The sequence below is a fragment of the Alosa pseudoharengus genome, unplaced genomic scaffold, assembly GCF_046254945.1.
Source record: "Alosa pseudoharengus isolate Yale_2024_CS ecotype anadromous, Long Island Sound unplaced genomic scaffold, YU_APseudo_1.1 YU_APseudo_1.1_scf_5, whole genome shotgun sequence".
Lineage (NCBI taxonomy): Eukaryota > Metazoa > Chordata > Actinopteri > Clupeiformes > Clupeidae > Alosa > Alosa pseudoharengus.
In genome coordinates, this window is record NW_027468837.1 from 30546193 (window position 1) to 30565039 (window position 18847).

Genomic DNA, 18847 nt, shown 5'->3' on the forward strand with positions numbered 1-18847 from the left:
GGCCCACGGGGACCCAGGTTCAAATCAGACCTGCGGTCATGTCCCGATCCCACCCCATCTCTCTCTCCCACTCACTTCCTGTCTATCTTCACTGTCCTGTTGGAATAAAGGCAAAAAGCCCAAAAAATATACTTATAAAAAAAAAAAAGGATTTATTAATGACCTGGGAGTCAATGCTGAACAATTCAAAGGAGGTCCATATGTTAGAATTTACAGCTTGGGAACTGTGAAATCAGACAGCTCTCCCTGTAGGGCAAACTTCACCTCCACAAGCCAGCATGCCACTATGGGTGCAGTCTTGATACTGAAGTCCTGAGCAGAAACCCTGCAATATGGCACAGATATAACAAAGTATAGATATGTTTATCAACACATACAGTATAACCAGTTTATAATTAAATGTGACTCACTTTGATGCTTTCACTTCCTCATCTTTAATCCTCAGTTTTGATGTAGACTGGTTTTCTTCATATGTGACCAATTCTTTCCCTGTAGATGCATTATTAAAGTTACTTATTTGCATCAAGGCACTCATGATAGTGTCATAGTTTATTGATCGTCTCATCAAATAGTTGATAATCAAATGACAATCATCAGTTGTTGGTTGATAATCAATATGGTACATGCTGTTGACATAAACCACACTGAATTAGTGAGCTGTTTGCTTAATTACCCATAATGCCCACTAAGGCAGTATTTGATGGCCGTTGTTTAACAGCAGGCCACAGGAATCTTTCCCCGTCCTTTTGGTGAAGAAAGATGATGATAAGTAAGGATCCAGAGGAGACCTCCATCTCATTTTCCCTGAGACTTAAAATCATGCTGGAAGAACAAAGATACAGGCACAAATTGAGCCATGCCGGGTTGAGGTGACTCAGACGTCTGCAACTGAACACCAAAATAACCACCATACCTGTGTGTTTTGTGCGTCTGTGTCTGTGTCCACAGGAAAGAGACAGTTCCCCGTTCATCCGTCAGAGTTATTTTATCGGTGGCACACTCAATATGTTCGGTGGTGTCAACATGAATGATGACCCTCTGGAAGCCCTTACCTTCCCTAGACGTCAACTCACCATTCATAGACAGCCCTGAGGTGATACAAATATCCACCCCAACAACCAGGTGAGGTAGGATCAGAGCCATTTTCACAGTCAGGTAAATAGATCAAGCTGACTTTACTGCCAATGACCAATAATTATAAACATAAATATATCTGTAGAGCTTTTTTTTTTTAAAAGTCTGCATGGATAAGGATCAACAGGTGAAATGCCTGAACATGGCGCCGCCCTACCAGATGCAGAGTCCTGCAGCAGTTTGACAGAATGGCCTGCTGGGATGTCAAAGCAGAGCGGCAGAGACTGGCCCTCGGCAGCCATCAAGAACCTCACAGGCGTCCGTACTACGCAGAGGCAAAGAGACAGAGACAGAGAGTGTGCGAGGTACAGGGGGCAATAAGACTTAAAGGTACGGTAAGTTATTCTGGAAGACGTCCAATCATGTCCATTGATGTTTGAACCAAACACCATACAAAACCCCAGAGAGGAAACTCACTCCTTCCCTCCCCAAATTGCCCTTTCTATTCCCCCAAACTCCCACCCCTCCCTTTCTGTGATTGGCTGAAACAATTTTGTTATAGTCTTAGCCGGGACAGGCTTGCTCCACTTTGTTTGTTTCCAATTTTCAGAGTCAGGGATATATATAACGACTTACAGAATGGACAGCTAGCAGATAATATTTAGCTGAATGTGACAAAAAGTGTTACAGGTTACAAACTGTATTGGTTGGGTACCTGGTATTGGAGTCGTTTCTGGTAATAATAATGCTGTAGAAGTAGCAAAGACCAAAGGAGGAGGATCTGGATGGTGAGAGCAAAGCAAAGCAAGGGATGGAGGTACAGTAGGTGGCATCAAAAGTTCTGCATTACTAGATGGATAGGATATTCAATTAAATATAATATGTATACAATACAAATAACTTTATATAGCAATATTTGGCAGCATAGAACATTTCTTATTCTACTTTTGATTTTAGTGTTGTAATATGAAATGCATGCTATCATAGGATAAGTCTACATTCTACCGGTACAAACGGTAGGGTTACTATGTCTTTCAATCACAAATCTATTCTGCAGTTACAGTAGCCTAAACACCTCTGCAACATTTTCATCTTTTGGCAATTTATCTTAGACCTTGTTTACATTTGTTTTTAAAATGTGTCTTGGGTGAACCGATCACAAGTGGTCAGTTCTGAATACAAGTGCAAACAATCAAGAAGACACATTGTGATTCGCTCAACTTGCCAAGGTGGTCTGAAATGCATTTGATCACATATTTTTTGCAGTGTAAAAGCTAAGCGTGATCAGATTCCCCAAGATGATACACTCTAAAAACAAATGTAAACAGACCCTATGTCTCAAAATGAAAACATTAAGGAAAAATCCAACCTTGAAGAGAAGCAAATTAATTCTGAGGAAATAAATACCTAAAGAAATTGTTCTACAACATTTGCGAATAAAACAGCTCTTAGTCTTCTGCTAATAGGCTATGATATCCCGAGAATATACAAATTAAGGTAGTTTGAGGCCATTCCTCTTGACAGAATTTCTCCAGATCATCCAGATTCCTGGGTCTTCTCATGCATTCTCTTTTTTAGCTCACCCACTGTTTTCTATGGAGTTCAGATCAGATCAATTGACCATATCTGACCATAGAAACCATGTGACTATGAAGTCTCAGGAGCAGTTAGAAACTCCCTTTACATTTGCAATTCGTATTGTTGGTATGGTGAAGTCTTTTACATTTGTAATTCATATTGTCCAGGGGGACAACCCCCCCACACACACACACCCACGCAACACAAAAAATGCAGTTTTTCCTAAAAATAACTACTGAACCGTGGCACCGAGGATGACAAAATTGTTATAGTAAGTTGGTCTCTATAGGGCCTGCATCAACCTAGCCCAACACCAATCATTTGTGATTTGCAAATGCACTATTATACTGCTTTAATCGCCCCTATCTTCACACAACCATCAACATATATAAGGCATCTTACTGTGAAAAAAGATGCCACTTGGGGGGGGCGTGGCCTACTGGTTAGCGCTTCGGACTTGTAATTGGAGGGTTGCCGGTTCGAACCCCGACCAGTGGCTGAGAGCTAGACCGAGGCGCAGTGTGGCTGAAGTGGCTGGTGTTCTTGAGCTAGGCACCTAACCCCTCACTGCTCCCCAGGCGCCGCTGTTGTAGCAGGCAGCTCACTGCGTCGGGATTAGTGTATTTCACTAATTCACGGATTGGGATAAATGCAGAGACCAAATTTCCCTCACTGGATCAAAAGAGCTACAGGGCGCTACATCTCATTTTACTGGGGTTTGTTCCTTTCCATTGCAAGGGCACTGCATAGTGCCACAGTGCTTTCCAAGAGGGCACTTAATGATTTTTCTATTTCTTCCATCAGAAACGCATCTGTAGGGAAGCTCAAGTTTATCCCATTGCAAGGGCACCTACCATATATTTTCCAATTCAGTGGCATCCATTTGGAAACTTCCCTATATTGACGCAAGGAGGGACGCCCTTTACTTCACTGCATCACATTTTATCCACTAGAGGAGCACCTACGTTGGCACTTCTTTCTCAGATGTAGTACAATTTATAGGGCTACATTCCACTGATTTCTCTACTAAAATGAAACCCTTTGGAATACATGTAGGGGCAGCATAGAGTGCACTCCATAATGTCACCCTTTTCCAATGGAAGGGCACACGTAGGGAACGGCAGTAAATATAGACCATTTTAAGGGGCATCTTATAGGGTGTTGCATTACGTTTGCAACACTAGAAGCCCACTCATTAAGACATGTTCTTCAAACGTATAGGCCCTCAACCTCATTTTCAGAGCACTCCAGTCAAGTGTTTGTTGCTAGGTTACCAAAAACCAAGAGAGAAGTGAAATTGACAAGCCCAGCGCTGTTCTAAAAGTTTAACAGATTTGAACTTTCTGCGCTCTGAGTGCTGCGAAAAAAAGGGTCAGCACCGAGGGCTTTTATCCGCCGAGGGCGCTGAGCACTGTGAACGCTGAACTTCATAGGATTTGTATAGAAAATAGCCGCCATCGGCGCACAAAATGCGATTGATGGACACATGCCCTTCACATGCCCTTGTTTGAAGTGGCACTCTAGAGGGTATTGAAACTTTTTTTTTGTAAAGACGAGCCAATAGGACACTTCTGGGACAAGACTGACTTGGACTGACTTAAAGCCTCTAAGATTGGCACCTTACATCAAACAATCTAGTTGATGGGAGCGTGCTGTGACTCATGGAGACAAAGGGAGTGCTACACAAGTAGTCACAACATTCAAAAAAGTAATTGTGTGCATGTCCCACCTTCTGGCAGGTGCAGGACAAATGAAACTTGTAATGTAATGTCCGCGACATTGCTTTAAACTCCCATATTTAATGTGAAACAAAGAGGAGCCTGCTGTGACATGATTCACATGATTTCATTCCGACTTCGGAAATGTCATATGCTGGATCCTTGTTTTTGTTCTTGTCTTGTTTTCCCGTTCTAGTGTTTTTCCCATCATGTCTGCTCCTCTTGTGTCTTCCTGTTTGCTTTGTTTACTTCCTGGGTCTTGTGCCATGTGCTCCTTTGTTTGTTTGCCATGTGTCTCTATTCCATGTGCCTGTGTCTCTGCCCCTCACCTGTTCCTTGTTAGTTTAATTATGGTTTCCACCTGTGTCTTGTTCCTTGTTTACCTGTGCCCTGTTAACCCCTGTGTATTTAAACCCTGTGTCTTGTTCCTTGTTTACCTGTGCCCTGTTAACCCCTGTGTATTTAAACCCTGTGTCTTGTTCCTTGTTTACCTGTGCCCTGTTAACCCCTGTGTATTTAAACCCTCTGTCTCCCCTCAGTCCCCTGACGGTCATTAAAGTTGTTACATGGTTTGCTGTAGAAGTCATATTAAAGATTCCGATTTTCCTCGATCTCGCCTTGCCTCTACTTACCCTGCGCCTCGGTCTAGCTCTCTACAGCCAACCGTTACAGTTGTAAGCCCAGCATGAGACAAACTTCCAAAATATTACTTTTTCACGTCTTTTTACTCTAGTTTACTAGGGGTGCCAATAATTATGGAATGTCCTGTAAATCCAGTAAATAGTTATATCAATGGAAAAACTCTAAATTAAATTTACCTGGTAGAGAAAAATCGACGCTCTCCATTAACATATCACTTCCGCCATACTCGAAATCCACAGCAACTGAAAAAGAAAGGCAGTGTAAAAGGAGCGGGATTGGTAAATAGGAAGAGAAGGGGGAAATTAAATGTACACACTATGACTCAATGGCCTGATTAATTCTAATTGAGCCTTCATCTGGCTCATTATTCAGGTGCATCTTAAAATATTACAATATTGTGGAAAAGTCCATTGCCCATTGCATAGACGGAGAGATTAAAGGCTCAGGAAACCATTGCCAGGGTTTTGACTTACAGTTTTTCTCAGTCACTTTGGTACATTTCTCAGATCAGAATTGAAATTCAAAAAACTACCTGTTCAATCTTCACATCATTGTATCACTTGTGCACATCAAAAAAGCAGTTTCTCTTTTCTTTGAACAAGTTGCAAACGCTTTGGTACATCCATGCAAATGATTACAATTCTCTGCTGTTTCCTACATTATCAATTGCTTATGTCATGTTGATCAAAATGTATTCTATTTATATATAGCTTCTTTTCCAGACATATATATATATATATATATGAAAAATGAAGAAACCAATGCAAATTTTTCTGATGTCATCCTATGGTTGCTGAGTGACATTCAAATGAGTTGACGGTCAAATTCAAATTGGCAGTGGTCTCTTAATTATGAATATGACCATCAACTCATTCGAATGTCACTCAGTAACCGTAGGAATAGGATGACATCAGAAAAATGTGCAGTGGTCTTTTATTTTTTTCCAGAGCTGTATATGAAGATGTGTATATCAGATGATTTCAAAAACTGACGAACATGTTATGGAGTGAAGTGTGAAGTGTGTGAGGTATTGCGGCAAGAAGAATCGGTTCGGTGATGTATGCAGAGCTGCAGACAGTAAATATGATTATATTTGATGTCAAGTTGATTTGAGATTATCACAGCAACTAGCGACTAGCACCATTGGAAAGCACTTTAAAGCATATTTCAGTCTGTTTAATAAATTCAAAAAAGGTGCTGATACAAGGAACAGTAAAGTTCATTAAAAATCAGCTAACTTCGACGTAATTGGATAACACTACGACCAATGTTTACTGACTGATTAGTTGCAGCGCTGTCGTCATCTGTTTAGCTCGCCTCATGGCCCGCCTATATCAGATACACCGATGTGATTGGTTCCTCATGATGCAAGGGGTAAAAGTAATGTGCATCATTACTCATTGCCAGAGTGTCTCGCAGAGACAATTTAATTGTACTTTCACGAGAACTCTGGAATTTCCAGGGTATACCATGTTATATTAGAGCGATTTGTGAAGATGTATGCAGAGTGGTATGCAAACAGTAAATTAAATAAAATTTGCTGTAAATTAAAAGTTGATTTCCTTGTGAACTGTTTATCAAAGCAATTAGCAACTAGCAGTGTTAGATAGCTCAAGTCGTGCTGTTTTACGTGATATATGTGTGGGATGAATAGGCTTACTCTGTAATCAAATTTAACCAAGAGGAATGGGTGTGATTTGGGGTGCACTTTGCATTCATATGGCCCACAGCATTAGAGTAGAAGTAGAAGCGTAAGTAGAAGCACACATTAGGCTACTTGTACTGATATTAAATCATCTATCAGTCTGTTCAATAAATTCATCAAAGGTGCTGTTACAATGAAAAGTGAATAAGGCCATTAAAAGTGGTCAATTCAAATCAACTGATTACAGCATATATTATATTACATATATTTGCATATATACAATTTGATGGCACATTTTTGCCACCACCTAAGTCTCAGTTTCCTTCTGAACTGATCACACCTTATTTTAAGAGGATACAAGATACACAATGAGGATGGCAAACATGGATTGAGATATTACTTTAAATAAGAACCTAGATACGAACCACTCAGATCATCATAGGCCCTGTTGCCCATCTGTGTAATCAAAAAAGCCCCTGCAGCATAAAAGAAAAATTCAGAATTTATGCAATACACCATCACTACTTTTACTTACGACTAACTGGCTATTGCTCAATGTGAGCTAGTCTGATAGCTGATGAGCTATAGATAGCAATTCATGAGTAAAAGGGCGCAGAGATCACGCAACACATGAGTGACAGGCCCTGGCAACAAAAGATTCTATTCACTATGCTAAGTTAAGCTAGCAGTGGCGCTGCCGGTGTTACGTTTCACGATTGATGACGTTTCTTCGACAGATCCAGCTGCTTGCAGATTTGTCACTCTGATATAAACTGGAGACGTACAAATAGGCCTACAATGCATGACATATTTAAATGTCAAATATGTCCTTGTAGTACAATACATTATCCTGGTCACATGAGTCGATGTATGAACAAATCATTGAGAAAATAAGAGAGAACAAACAAAAAGCTATGTCAAAACTGAATCATGGCATGTTGAAATGTATCCCTGAAACTAGTTGACATGGGATCAAATTGCGTCTCTCCGAAATTATCTTGGGAACCCTTTTTTGAAGATATAAGTTAGTTTAGTGGGTAAGATGCAAGATCAATGATTAAATTTAATTCTTGCGCGTGTTCGATTCCTGATAAATATTGTGTCTCTACAGGTCACATGCTAAAAGGAGGAGTTTCTACACACAGAACTTTTTACTAACTACTACACTACATGGACTTGACAAACTGCACTTACACACAACACACACACACACACACACACACACACACACACACACACTATTTTTGTACGTCTATTACAACTTTCTTTCCTTTTCTGTCTTTATAAATAGTTGCCAATCCCTACATTCACAGGTTTTGAATAAAATAAATAATCGATGTCTTTAATGCACATAATAAAGTGTCATTCAGCACAAATGTTGTTTTTGGAAAAATGTTTCTAGATTTTTCCCATCCACAGAGAAATGAATATTCCAGACTGAAACTCACCTCCAGCACCAATTCCAGCACTAACAGGAATTCCAGGAATTCCAGGATGTCCAGGTGGTCCAGGAGGTCCAGGTGGTCCCATTATGAATGGAAATTGAGGAGGAGGCTTCTCTCCTTCTTTGGGTTTGTTGGCCACCTGAGAGTCCTCGCCCTCGGGTTTGGTGACCACCATAGAGGTGAGTGGGGTCACAAAACTGTACTTGAGAGAGAGGTCAAGGGCCTCCTTCTTCACTGCCTCCTTCTCCTCGCCGGTCAGTATCAACCTAAAACACGTACAGCAGGAATTCAGCTTCTCACACAGCAGATATTTATTCATTTAGCAGACCACACGTATGCACTGTCCACTTACTCCTTCTCCAGAAGCTGTTTCACAGTGAGGCAGGCCCATAGTCTCTGGAGGAAGTTCTCAAAACCACTCATCACTGCAGGCAGTTTGTCATCTTTAGAGGCCTTGATATCACTGTACTTCACCTTGATGTTTTTCTGCCATTGAGACATTTGCATTGTTCTTCTCGGGAAGTATGAGGATATTTAGAAACATTAACTGTGATGAGAAACCTGGAAAATAGAAGTCTTACCGATGTTGCTATGATTTCGCAGATTATTTCTTCTGTACTGAGGTCATCTATGTTATTGTTAAGGATTTTTCCAGCGACTACAATCTCCGAGCCATTGTAATAATAACTGAAGGTGGTTTGGGTCAGGTTTGTAGCACCCGTGTAGTTCATCTCTACACTGGTTAAGAGAGGAATGGCAACTTCTTCATAAAAACCCTGTTCAGGAATCAGGATAGTGGTAAAAAGATGTATCATTACGGCCTGAGATACAAACTGGATTTGCATAACATGCAGAATATTGTGTACACATTATATATTTATCTCATACAGGAAAACCTGGAGTATGTACACTGCATTTGTTTCTATTTGTTTCTGCCATCTAGTTTCACATGGTTTCACAGATCTTTTAGCAAGCTGTATAGCATTGATGGGCAAATGAAGCTTTGGTGAACCACTAAACCACAGCAGTGTGAAGCTAGATACACTAATGAAAAAATCGAATATGGCTGCCACATGTAGATTTTTCAACATAAAAGTCCTTACCCAAACCAGTATATGTAACAAAAAATATTGGTTTGCTAAGGACTCTTATGTTGAAAAACGCATGTGTGGCGGCCATCTTTTTGCTTTTCAGCTAGTGTCGCTAGGTTCACACTGCTGTGGTTCAGTGGTTCACCAAAGCTTCATTTGCCCATCACTACTGTATAGGCCTATATTCAGTTCTCACTCACCAACATAGTGGCAATCTACAAAGACTACCACATAATACAATGAGGAATTATAGTTCTGAATCAGTTTCTAAAACCAGCTACAGTTTCAAGAAACTGAAGTTTAAAAAAAACATCACTGAAAGGGAGACTGTCCATGTATAATAAGAGAAGTATGATTCCAAACGGCAAACACTCGATGGTGTTTTATGCCCCCAACATTGTCTTCCAGGCAGCACTGCCACTGCTGACTTAAAGGCACCTAACCCCAACCCTAACCCTAACCTTAACCCACGCCTAACCATAGTGCCTTCCAGGCAGCGCTGCCTTGAAGATAACATTGGGGGCATAAAACACCAAGAAACACGGCAAAGACTAGCATGACCTTCTGTCCATCTGTAGTCTGCTGTTAGGTGTTTCCTATCTTTACACACTAATGTTTCATATTTAACTGCATGTAGTTTAATATACTGCAGTTAGCATGACTAAAAACCAAGTTCTTTTTCTTGGCTCAAGACTGAACCATACTGTAGATCCCCTATATATTTAGTGGTGAGACGCATCTGTACCTTGAGCTGCAGAGCTGCGTCTGAGTCCTCGTAGATCCGGCGTGCCAGACCACTGTTCTCCTGGGCCATCTTCTGCAGGAACTCAAAGTTCACATCAAAACCAAATCCAAGGCAGTACAGTGGGAACTTCTTCCCAATGGCCTCTCTCACGTTAGATTGGATTCTACTCAGGTCAGTCACACCTTCCATGACAACAATACATCATCAACATAAGATGTACCAAGCACAATCTGTTTACCTTAAAACAGTGAGTAGATTTGAAGAGTTCAGATGCAAAACCCTCCGTCAAAAATGAGATAAGGATGGTGAGTGAATGCTCTCCACACATAGTATACGTTAATCAAATAATTTTGCCTCAGATACTTTAATACCACTCTCTTCCTGGCCTGATACTGTATATCGATATGTAGGCAAACACCTGATAATAGCCTGATAATAAATGCTCATTTAAAAGAAAGTGGTCAGACAGAGGGTTTTGAATCTGAATCTTCATTTAGAGGGAAAATCCAGTCCAACAAGAATCTAGGGTCTATTTGATTATAATGAGTATTTCCATTATCATCTCAAATATAGATCTCAAGACTTCAATTCAGATTTCAGTTATGATTAAAGGAGAATCATAAGGGATTTAGAGAAGATAAAGCAGATCAAAAATATCTGACTTACTGACTGTTAATTATAATGTGTGTGCATGTGCGCATGTGTGTGTGTGTGTGTGTGTGTGTTGAGACCTGAGGTGGGATCTCCATCAGTCAGCAGTATAAGGACGGAAGCTGAGCCTTCTTTGTGATATCTTTTGATCATTTCCACACCTTTCAATACAGCGGCATTTATGTCTGTACCTGCAGAGGATTAGGTATCTCTTTTAGGCATGTAGGATTATGCTCTGTACACAGTCTTAACATTTTGAAAAGGACTCAGCAGTGTTTTGTGGCCTGTTGGAATCCATCTTACTTCCTCTATCTTGTATTGATCTAACAAATGCTTTCGCATTTTCCAGGTTCTGTTGGGTTGCTCTGAGGAGTTCACGTTTCCATGGTAATATTCTATCATCAAAACAGATCAGGCCAAAATGATCATCCTCACCCAGATCCTCCAAAATCCTCAGTAAAGCTGATCGAGTCTGTAATAACATCCAAGAGTTGTACATATACCATTTGAATGCTGTACAGAGTTCCTCTGTTCTTCTGTTCCCCTGGTCATTGTATGTTTTACTTTTTCAGGAGCCATTTATTAAATTTTTTGCAACCAAAAGCAGTCAACAAAAACATATCCAGCTTACCTGTATTGTTAGTTAGTTCAAAAAGAGACAGTGACAGTCTCAGGTAGTGGGAACACATACCTGCTGGATTTTCTTGCCATGCATGGAGCCACTTTGATCAATAATGAAGACCACATTTTTTGGAATGCGAGGAAGACCAGAAGGGGCAAAATAATGGACAAAAAACCCACCGTGCTCCTTCAGGATACACACAGACAGTGAGAACACAGCATGTCACTATTGGTGAAATGACATCTTGTTATGACTGAAATAAAATGTAATATCTACAACAGTATAATGGAATTATATCAGCTTGACATACATGTCACATACCATTATATCTCCCTGAGATTGTGGCCTCTCAACATCATAGATAATTTTAAGTTCACCGTTGAATCCATTCTCTTCACAGCCCTCACATGTCATCTGCTGTTGCTGTGTGGGGTAGAAATGTACCCATGCCTACAACAGAAAAGTTAAAATTGACATGCACTGTGTCATGGTGGACAGGACATCCACAGGTGTTATGTTTTGTATCCAAGACACATTGCCAGGAGACTTGTGCATTCAGTGGTATCAGAAGAGTGAGGTCATTGTGCCAAATAAAATATAGGTTGGGATTTTTAAATGATCAGATAAAATGAGAAAAGTCCTCGTCAGACTCAAAAGTAGCTATCCAATTGCAACCATTAACAAAAATGGCAGTCCATATGATTATAGTGTTCTTATTTTCTTGACTGTCATCATACTAACATACAAGTAGTACAGTTTAGTTCCATGGCAAAGGAGAGGTCCTCTGTGAACCAGTATATACAAATGTTTGTTTCAAATGTAACAGGATTTCAACGCAAATGCAAATGTTTTGACTCTGTGAAGGACGTTATTCTGCATATTACCTCTTTATCTGCATGTGTTTTCTTAATGGCACTGGCCAGGTCTTTTGAAGCCAAAGAACCTCCCACCTCTAGGGAGTTTATTCCAGGCTTTTCATACACACTAACATCAATCTGAAATAGAAGAAAAGACTATTCAAATTGTGCGTGTCCATTTTACACTATACCATGCATCAACATTTGAACATGACACATTTTTGATCTCTCTCTCTCTCTTTCTTTTTCACCTTGAAGTCCTTAACAGGTTGGCCAGGCTGGGCATTGATCAGCAGCTCGTATTTGCCAAGACGACGCTGCAGCAGTTCCTCATAGGTGAGTTCAAAGGTCACCTTCTTGTGAGCGGCGACAGTCACAGATGTTTTGAAGTCCTCCAAAGTTCTGCCTACAGCACTGAGGATGACAGTGACAGTACAGTGGCAACTTCAAATTCACACAAACATAATAATACCATGGATAACTATACAAATATGCTCAACATAATAAACCATCAAACTAAACATTTTTAAGAACATTCAAGAACATTTTTGTCATGGCAACGGTTATTATTTCATCTACTGATAAATGATGATCATATACTGATGGCATTACATAACTGCAGAACATTTCCCTGTGATAAGCCTGTGGAGGAAGGGCCTGGTGTCTGCTATCTTTAGAACATTTTTGGATTTTACATAGCAGTTTTGATATTTATATTCACCATCTTAAGGCAGAAGCTTAACTACATTGTAAAATCAAGTTTGTAAGTTCTTAGGAGGCTTTATCCACTGTAGTCCACTTTTTTGGCATTCCAGAATCTTTACACAAATTGTACTTGGGCAGATTATTTGAAAACACATTGTATGCCATAATTAAAAATGACATTAAAAAACAAAACAACACTTGACACTATGATTACAGTCATAAACATTCATGAAGGCTTCTTCATATTCTTAGCAAGTGTCATGTCGATGTAACTTTTCACAACCTTTCAAATAATGTGTTATGTAATAAATTAGGCTTAATACAAGGGTATGTGTTACCACAAAACTACAAAGTTTTCAGACATATAGAACAGAGAACATTTGACTAAAATAGGTGGGTGCCACACATTGGTGGTGGTTAGTGAGGTCCCCCCTTCCCTGTGAAGCGCTTTGAGTGTTGAGAAAAGCGCTATATAAATGTAACATGTTGTTGTTGTTGTTGTTAAAATGAACATGGGCTTTTCATACCTTACAAGTCCAGCACTTTGGCCTTGTGATACAGCCACATTGTACTGCCGCTTGGCTTCCTCTTTTTGCTTAACCACCCCGTCGTAAATTTGCCCATCAATTGTCCTTATGAACATAAAAATAACAAAATTGTACAAGAGAAACCAAAACATAAATACGCATAATTAAATAGCCTATGTATTATAAAATTATTATGAAAATTACAAATTTGTATCACTATGTACTCTCTGTTCTAGTTGGCAATGTTTATAGTAGCACACCTACATTCTGAATTTGCTGATGAAAGCAGTTTTAGGGATCTTCACATGGAAGTAGATCTCGGTGGAGTTGTCATGGCGATTGGCCACACGGCTGGTGATGACTGTGATGGCATAACGACTCGTCACAGTGGAATTGATGTGAAAACTGTAGATATCCCAGTTGCTCATCTGAAAAAATGTGCTACAGTATATAAATAAAAGTGACTTGATTTGACCTCTGCAGAGCCGCAGACACAGTTCAGCAGGCTTGTCCTACTTTTTCTGTAGGGTTGTGGAATTGCCAATCTGCAGTGAATAAAGCGGACTTCATTCCTGCTCTGGCCTCACAGTTATCGCTTCAATTGCTTGCGCTTACAGAGACGTGGATTAGGCCAGAGAATACTGCCACGCCTGCAGCGTTGTCGACCAGTTATGCTTTTTCGCATACCAGTCGTTCGTCTGGTAGAGGAGGCGGGACAGGCTTTCTCGTCTCTGATGATTGGAGGTTTACACAGTTGCTGCCTGCTCAGGTCCACAACTCGTTTGAATATCATGCCATCATGATAACTGAACCATACAAATTATACTTGGTGGTTATTTATCGCCCTCCAGGACAACTTGGGAACTTTGTGAACGAGTTGGACATTCTACTGTCTGCTATTCCAATGGATGCATGCCCATTATTAATCCTTGGCGATTTTAATATTCATTTGGATAACTCGTCTGCAATTGACTTCCTGTCCTTACTCTCCTCATTTAATATCACACGTGTCCACAGTCCTCCTACTCACAAGGCTGGTAAAGATCTTGATTTAATTCTGGTACGTAACTGTAATACAGACAACGTTTTGGTTAATCCATTACATGTATCGGATCATCACTTTATCAGATTCTCTGTGCGTCTCCTGGATAACCCAGCAGCTCCTCCTCCGATAATTTCGTTCCGGCGTAATCTCAGAAGCCTCTCAAGTGACCATTTTGCAACATTAGTAACATCTGCTTTACCTACTCCTAGCTCATTCTTGACACTTGAGGTTAATGACGCTACAGAGACTCTCTGCTCTACACTGGCATCTTGTCTGAATGCAGCATGTCCTCTTTCCTCAAGACCTACTCGTTCTAAACCTCGCCATCCATGGCTGACGAACAGTATAGTCTCAGTACGAAAGGAACTTAGAGCTGCTGAGAGGAAATGGCGTAAATCCAGAGATGGAAATGATCTTAGTAACTACCAGTCTTTGCTGTCATCCTTTTCATCCACTGTTACACTTGCAAAAAAGGCATTCTATCAAAGCAAGATTGAGAGCGCCACTGACAGTAGACAACTTTTTTCTACTTTCAAATCTCTCCTCAATCCTCCACCACCACCATCAACTACTTCACTGTCAGCAAATGACTTTGCAACATTTTTCACTGAAAAAGTTGCTAAAATAAGTGCTCAGTTTGATGCTCCTATAAGGAGGGCTTTCCTTGTGTTAGTATGACCCCATCATTTGACTCTTTCTCTCCTCTTGATGAGGAAGCAGTCTCTCAATTGCTTCAGCGATGTCGTCCAACAACATGCCCATTAGATCCTGTCCCGTCCACTCTTCTACAGTCTATCTCACCCGCTGTTCTACCAGCAGTCACACATGTATTTAATGCTTCTCTCAGTTCTGGAATAGTTCCTTATTCTTTTAAACAGGCTAGGGTTACACCTCTGCTAAAGAAAAGTACACTTAATCCAACTGAGGTGAAGAACTACAGACCTGTCTCCCTTCTTCCTTTCTTGTCAAAGGTTTTGGAGAAAGTGGTCTTCAAGCAAGTTTGTGACTTTCTTCATCAGAATAATCTACTAGACCCTATGCAGTCTGGTTTCAAGAGTGGTCATTTTACTGAAACTGCTCTTCTGTCTGTGACTGAAGCATTGAGAGTAGCTAAGTCCTCTGCTCAGTCATCAGTATTAATTCTACTAGATTTATCTGCAGCCTTTGATACTGTTAACCATGACATTCTCCTATCTATACTATCTGAACTGGGAATTTCTGGAAAAGCTCTTGACTGGTTTGAATCTTACCTTAAAGGGCGTTCTTTCAACGTGTCTTGGCAGGGACAGGTATCTAAGTCTCATGCCCTCACCACAGGTGTGCCTCAGGGATCAGTATTAGGACCCTTGCTTTTCTCTATTTACACCACTTCCTTAGGTGATACCATTCGCTCCCATGGATTTGACTATCACTGTTATGCAGACGACACTCAACTTTACCTGTCTTTCCCACCTGATGACTCTAGTGTTTCCCACCGGATTTCTGCATGCCTTAAGGATATTTCAGCCTGGATGAAAGATCGGCACCTTCAGCTTAATCTCTCAAAAACAGAGTTTTTGGTGTTTCCAGCTAAAACAGCTATTCCCCAACAGATTAACATCCAGCTTGACTCAACTTCACTGACCCCAACTAGATCGGCACGAAACTTGGGCGTTGTAATTGATGACCGACTTAACTTCTCTGAGCATATAGCTTCTATTGCAAAATCATGCCGGTTTATGCTTTACAACATTAGGAAGATCAGACCTTATCTGACACAAGATTCCACACAACTTCTTGTTCAGACCATGGTCATCTCTAAGCTGGACTATTGTAATTCACTATTAGCTGGCTTACCCGCTTGTGTAACAAGATCATTACAGCTGATTCAAAATGCTGGAGCACGCCTGGTCTTCAATCAGCCAAAGAGGACACATGTAACTCCTCTCCTAATTACTCTCCATTGGCTCCCTATAGTAGCCAGAATTAAATTTAAATCTCTCACTTTGGCCTATAGGACACTAACTAGATCTGCTCCTAGTTATTTTAATTCAATAATCAAGCCTTACATCCCCAACCGCCCACTGCGGTCTTCTGGTGAGCGTATGTTGTGTCGACCAGTCATAAAAACTGGGTCTAATTCCAGACTCTTTTCTTCAGTGGTTCCATGTTGGTGGAATGAACTGCCCAGTGCTCTCCGTTCCTGTGGTAGTTTTGGGTCGTTTAAGAGGGGTCTAAAGACATTCCTATTCAACATATACTTAGTTGTTTAAGCGCTTATGTGTTATGGTTTATATAATGTTGTTTTATTTTAATTGGGCTGTTAATTAATTTGACATTATTGTTTATTATTGATATTCTCCTTAATGTAGTCTTAGCATGTTATTGTTTTTATATTATTGATTGAATTGACATTATTGTTTTATTATTGCCTTTCCCCTTTTTTACATTTTTTTTTTTATTAGGCTATTGATTCAATTGATATTATTGTGTACTACAACTATTCTCCTTACTATATTTGACCTAGATTTTAATCTGTTCCCTGTTCATTTTTAAATATTATTATGTTGTTTTGTATTTATATGTCGCTTTGGACAAAGGCGTCTGCTAAATCCATAACCATAACCATAACCATAACAGTGTACAAACTGACATCATTATTGTATGACAGAAAGAAGGCTACTGACTGGGACACTGTGTTTACTCATAGTGAGCCTGAATGCCTGTAACTAGATCCTAGATAAATATGAGATGTTGCTCAGTGTTCTAAACACCTTGAAACGCACCTTGAAAAGGTAAAGTGTAAATATACCTTTTGAATATCAGAGCGTAAGAGGGCTGGTAAACATACCCCAAACTAGCTCAAAGGGTGCAACTATTTACTCTGGAGTCCTGGTCCCAGTCCACAGGAAAAGGGAAAAATAGTTTGACCACTAGAATTAGCTACAAATTCATTAGAAAAGTTGAATCACCACATGTGACATTTCAGACAACCAGGCCCTTCCTCCACAGGCATGTGAGGTAATCCAGACCTGCATTCTAGTCAAACACCAGACCACTTCTCAAAATTTGACTGAGATTGAGAATGGCATGACATGACTTTGGATTTCCAAGGGGCATAACCAGGAGTGAAATTAAACTGAAATAGGTACAGTGAACTCTTACCAAAGCTTTTCGGAAGTACAGCAAATATATTCTTGTAAATGAAGCTTTTAAATGCAGTTGTTTCACTCAATTCCAAATAAAATACACGCCCACATAGTTTAACACTGACGCCATCGGTTCAGCCCTTGGTTGTCACTGCTAACTCCTCTGTCTGTCAACATATAAACCCTGCCCCATGTCGGACAATCAGTTATGATTAGTTCCTGGGTTTGTGGTGATCTGGAAGCTAGTTTTAGTGGGAAGGTCTCAAAGGAGGAAGAACCAAGAAGGACCTGCAGAGCAAATTCAAATTTGCTACCTGGTTCGTCTGGATTCCCCCAGGCTGAAATGTTGGGGTTTAATGTGCTTAAACATGGAACACAATCTTAATGAAATCTTAATGATGGCTAATAGGCTACATACTGTATGTTTCATTTCAGTCAGGTGTCTCCTTTCCCTTGTAAAGTCATACATTTAACTTTAATGGAATATGTGGCTTAGAAGGATTCAGCAGCATTCACATGTTTTAGTTCATCTCTAAACATTGCAATCAGTTTTAATCACACCATGGTTTTATTTCTCTGCCAAATCCCACCAAGCTCTATATAGTCCCACCCCACTGCATTCTTGTGCTGTTGTTCAGTCAGTGTTTCAATTTTTCTCAGACCCCTGCAATCAGCAGGCAAACACTATTTCAACACAAGGTAAATAGTGGGTTGCAAATATACCTTCCACCAACTTCTGTAAACAAACCGAAGGTCATTTTGTAGCTGAAATATATTACATGCTGGTGTAGCCTAAAAGATAACTCAAATCAGGATAAATGAAGAGCTTAATCAGCTCCACAAATAAAACTTTGAAAAAAGTGGAAGTGATGGCCGTATGGAATTCCTTAATTGAAAAAATATATAATGTCCGCAACACTGCTTTTAACTCCCATATATTTAACGAACAACAAGCAACGTTTGCCTGTTGTGCATTAAATATATGGGAGTCAAAAGCAGTGTTGCGGACATTATATATTTTTTCAATTGAGTAAGTTTTTCTTTTGTCCTGCACCTGCCAGAGGTGGGATGTGCACACAATAACTGTTTGCTGAACATATGGAATTCCTTATCATAATCAGGTAAGAATGTAACTTAATGTAGGCTAAGCCATTTAGGTATAAGGCATTAGCCTACATGCAAATGATTCAATGGATTTACATTCATTCACCTTTCCCAAGCAACACAAGTGCCCTATATGCATATTGGCTGTATTTCATTAGTTATTTGACCCCAAAATTCAAGTTAAGCCAACTGAATTTCCTCACACATGTCTCTGAATTGATAAATAATGAATCATGTCCTTACCTTTTGGCTTTGACCTGCTGTGGTATG

At 40.1% G+C, this 18847-nt stretch overlaps 1 protein-coding gene across 1 annotated transcript; it reads right to left on the reverse strand.

Moving 5' to 3' along the window:
- Positions 1-36: 36 nt before the first annotated feature.
- LOC143104887 (inter-alpha-trypsin inhibitor heavy chain H3-like) lies at positions 37-17603 on the reverse strand. The gene is made up of 21 exons (XM_076269219.1): positions 17599-17603; positions 13565-13777; positions 13301-13405; positions 12320-12482; positions 12096-12206; positions 11533-11661; positions 11281-11397; positions 10893-11061; positions 10670-10780; positions 9939-10120; positions 8684-8878; positions 8455-8588; positions 8106-8368; positions 7083-7133; positions 5189-5254; positions 1790-1855; positions 1292-1399; positions 914-1088; positions 674-822; positions 411-489; positions 37-325 (listed from the first exon to the last, which is right to left on the reverse strand). The coding sequence occupies exons 1-21, from the start codon at positions 17601-17603 to the stop codon at positions 211-213; spliced, it is 2706 nt and encodes a 901-aa protein (XP_076125334.1). The 3' UTR covers positions 37-210.
- Between the last annotated feature and the right edge of the window lie 1244 nt (positions 17604-18847).

Excerpts from the sequence above, each read along its gene's own strand:
- LOC143104887 (XM_076269219.1), bottom strand. Across the intron at positions 10,121-10,669 it reads TGATGGAGATCCCACCTCAG|GTGTGACTGACCTGAGTAGA; the intron begins GTCTCAACACAC and ends TTGTCATGGAAG. Across the intron at positions 7,134-8,105 it reads TGCTGGAATTGGTGCTGGAG|GGGCTTTTTTGATTACACAG; the intron begins GTGAGTTTCAGT and ends TTTATGCTGCAG.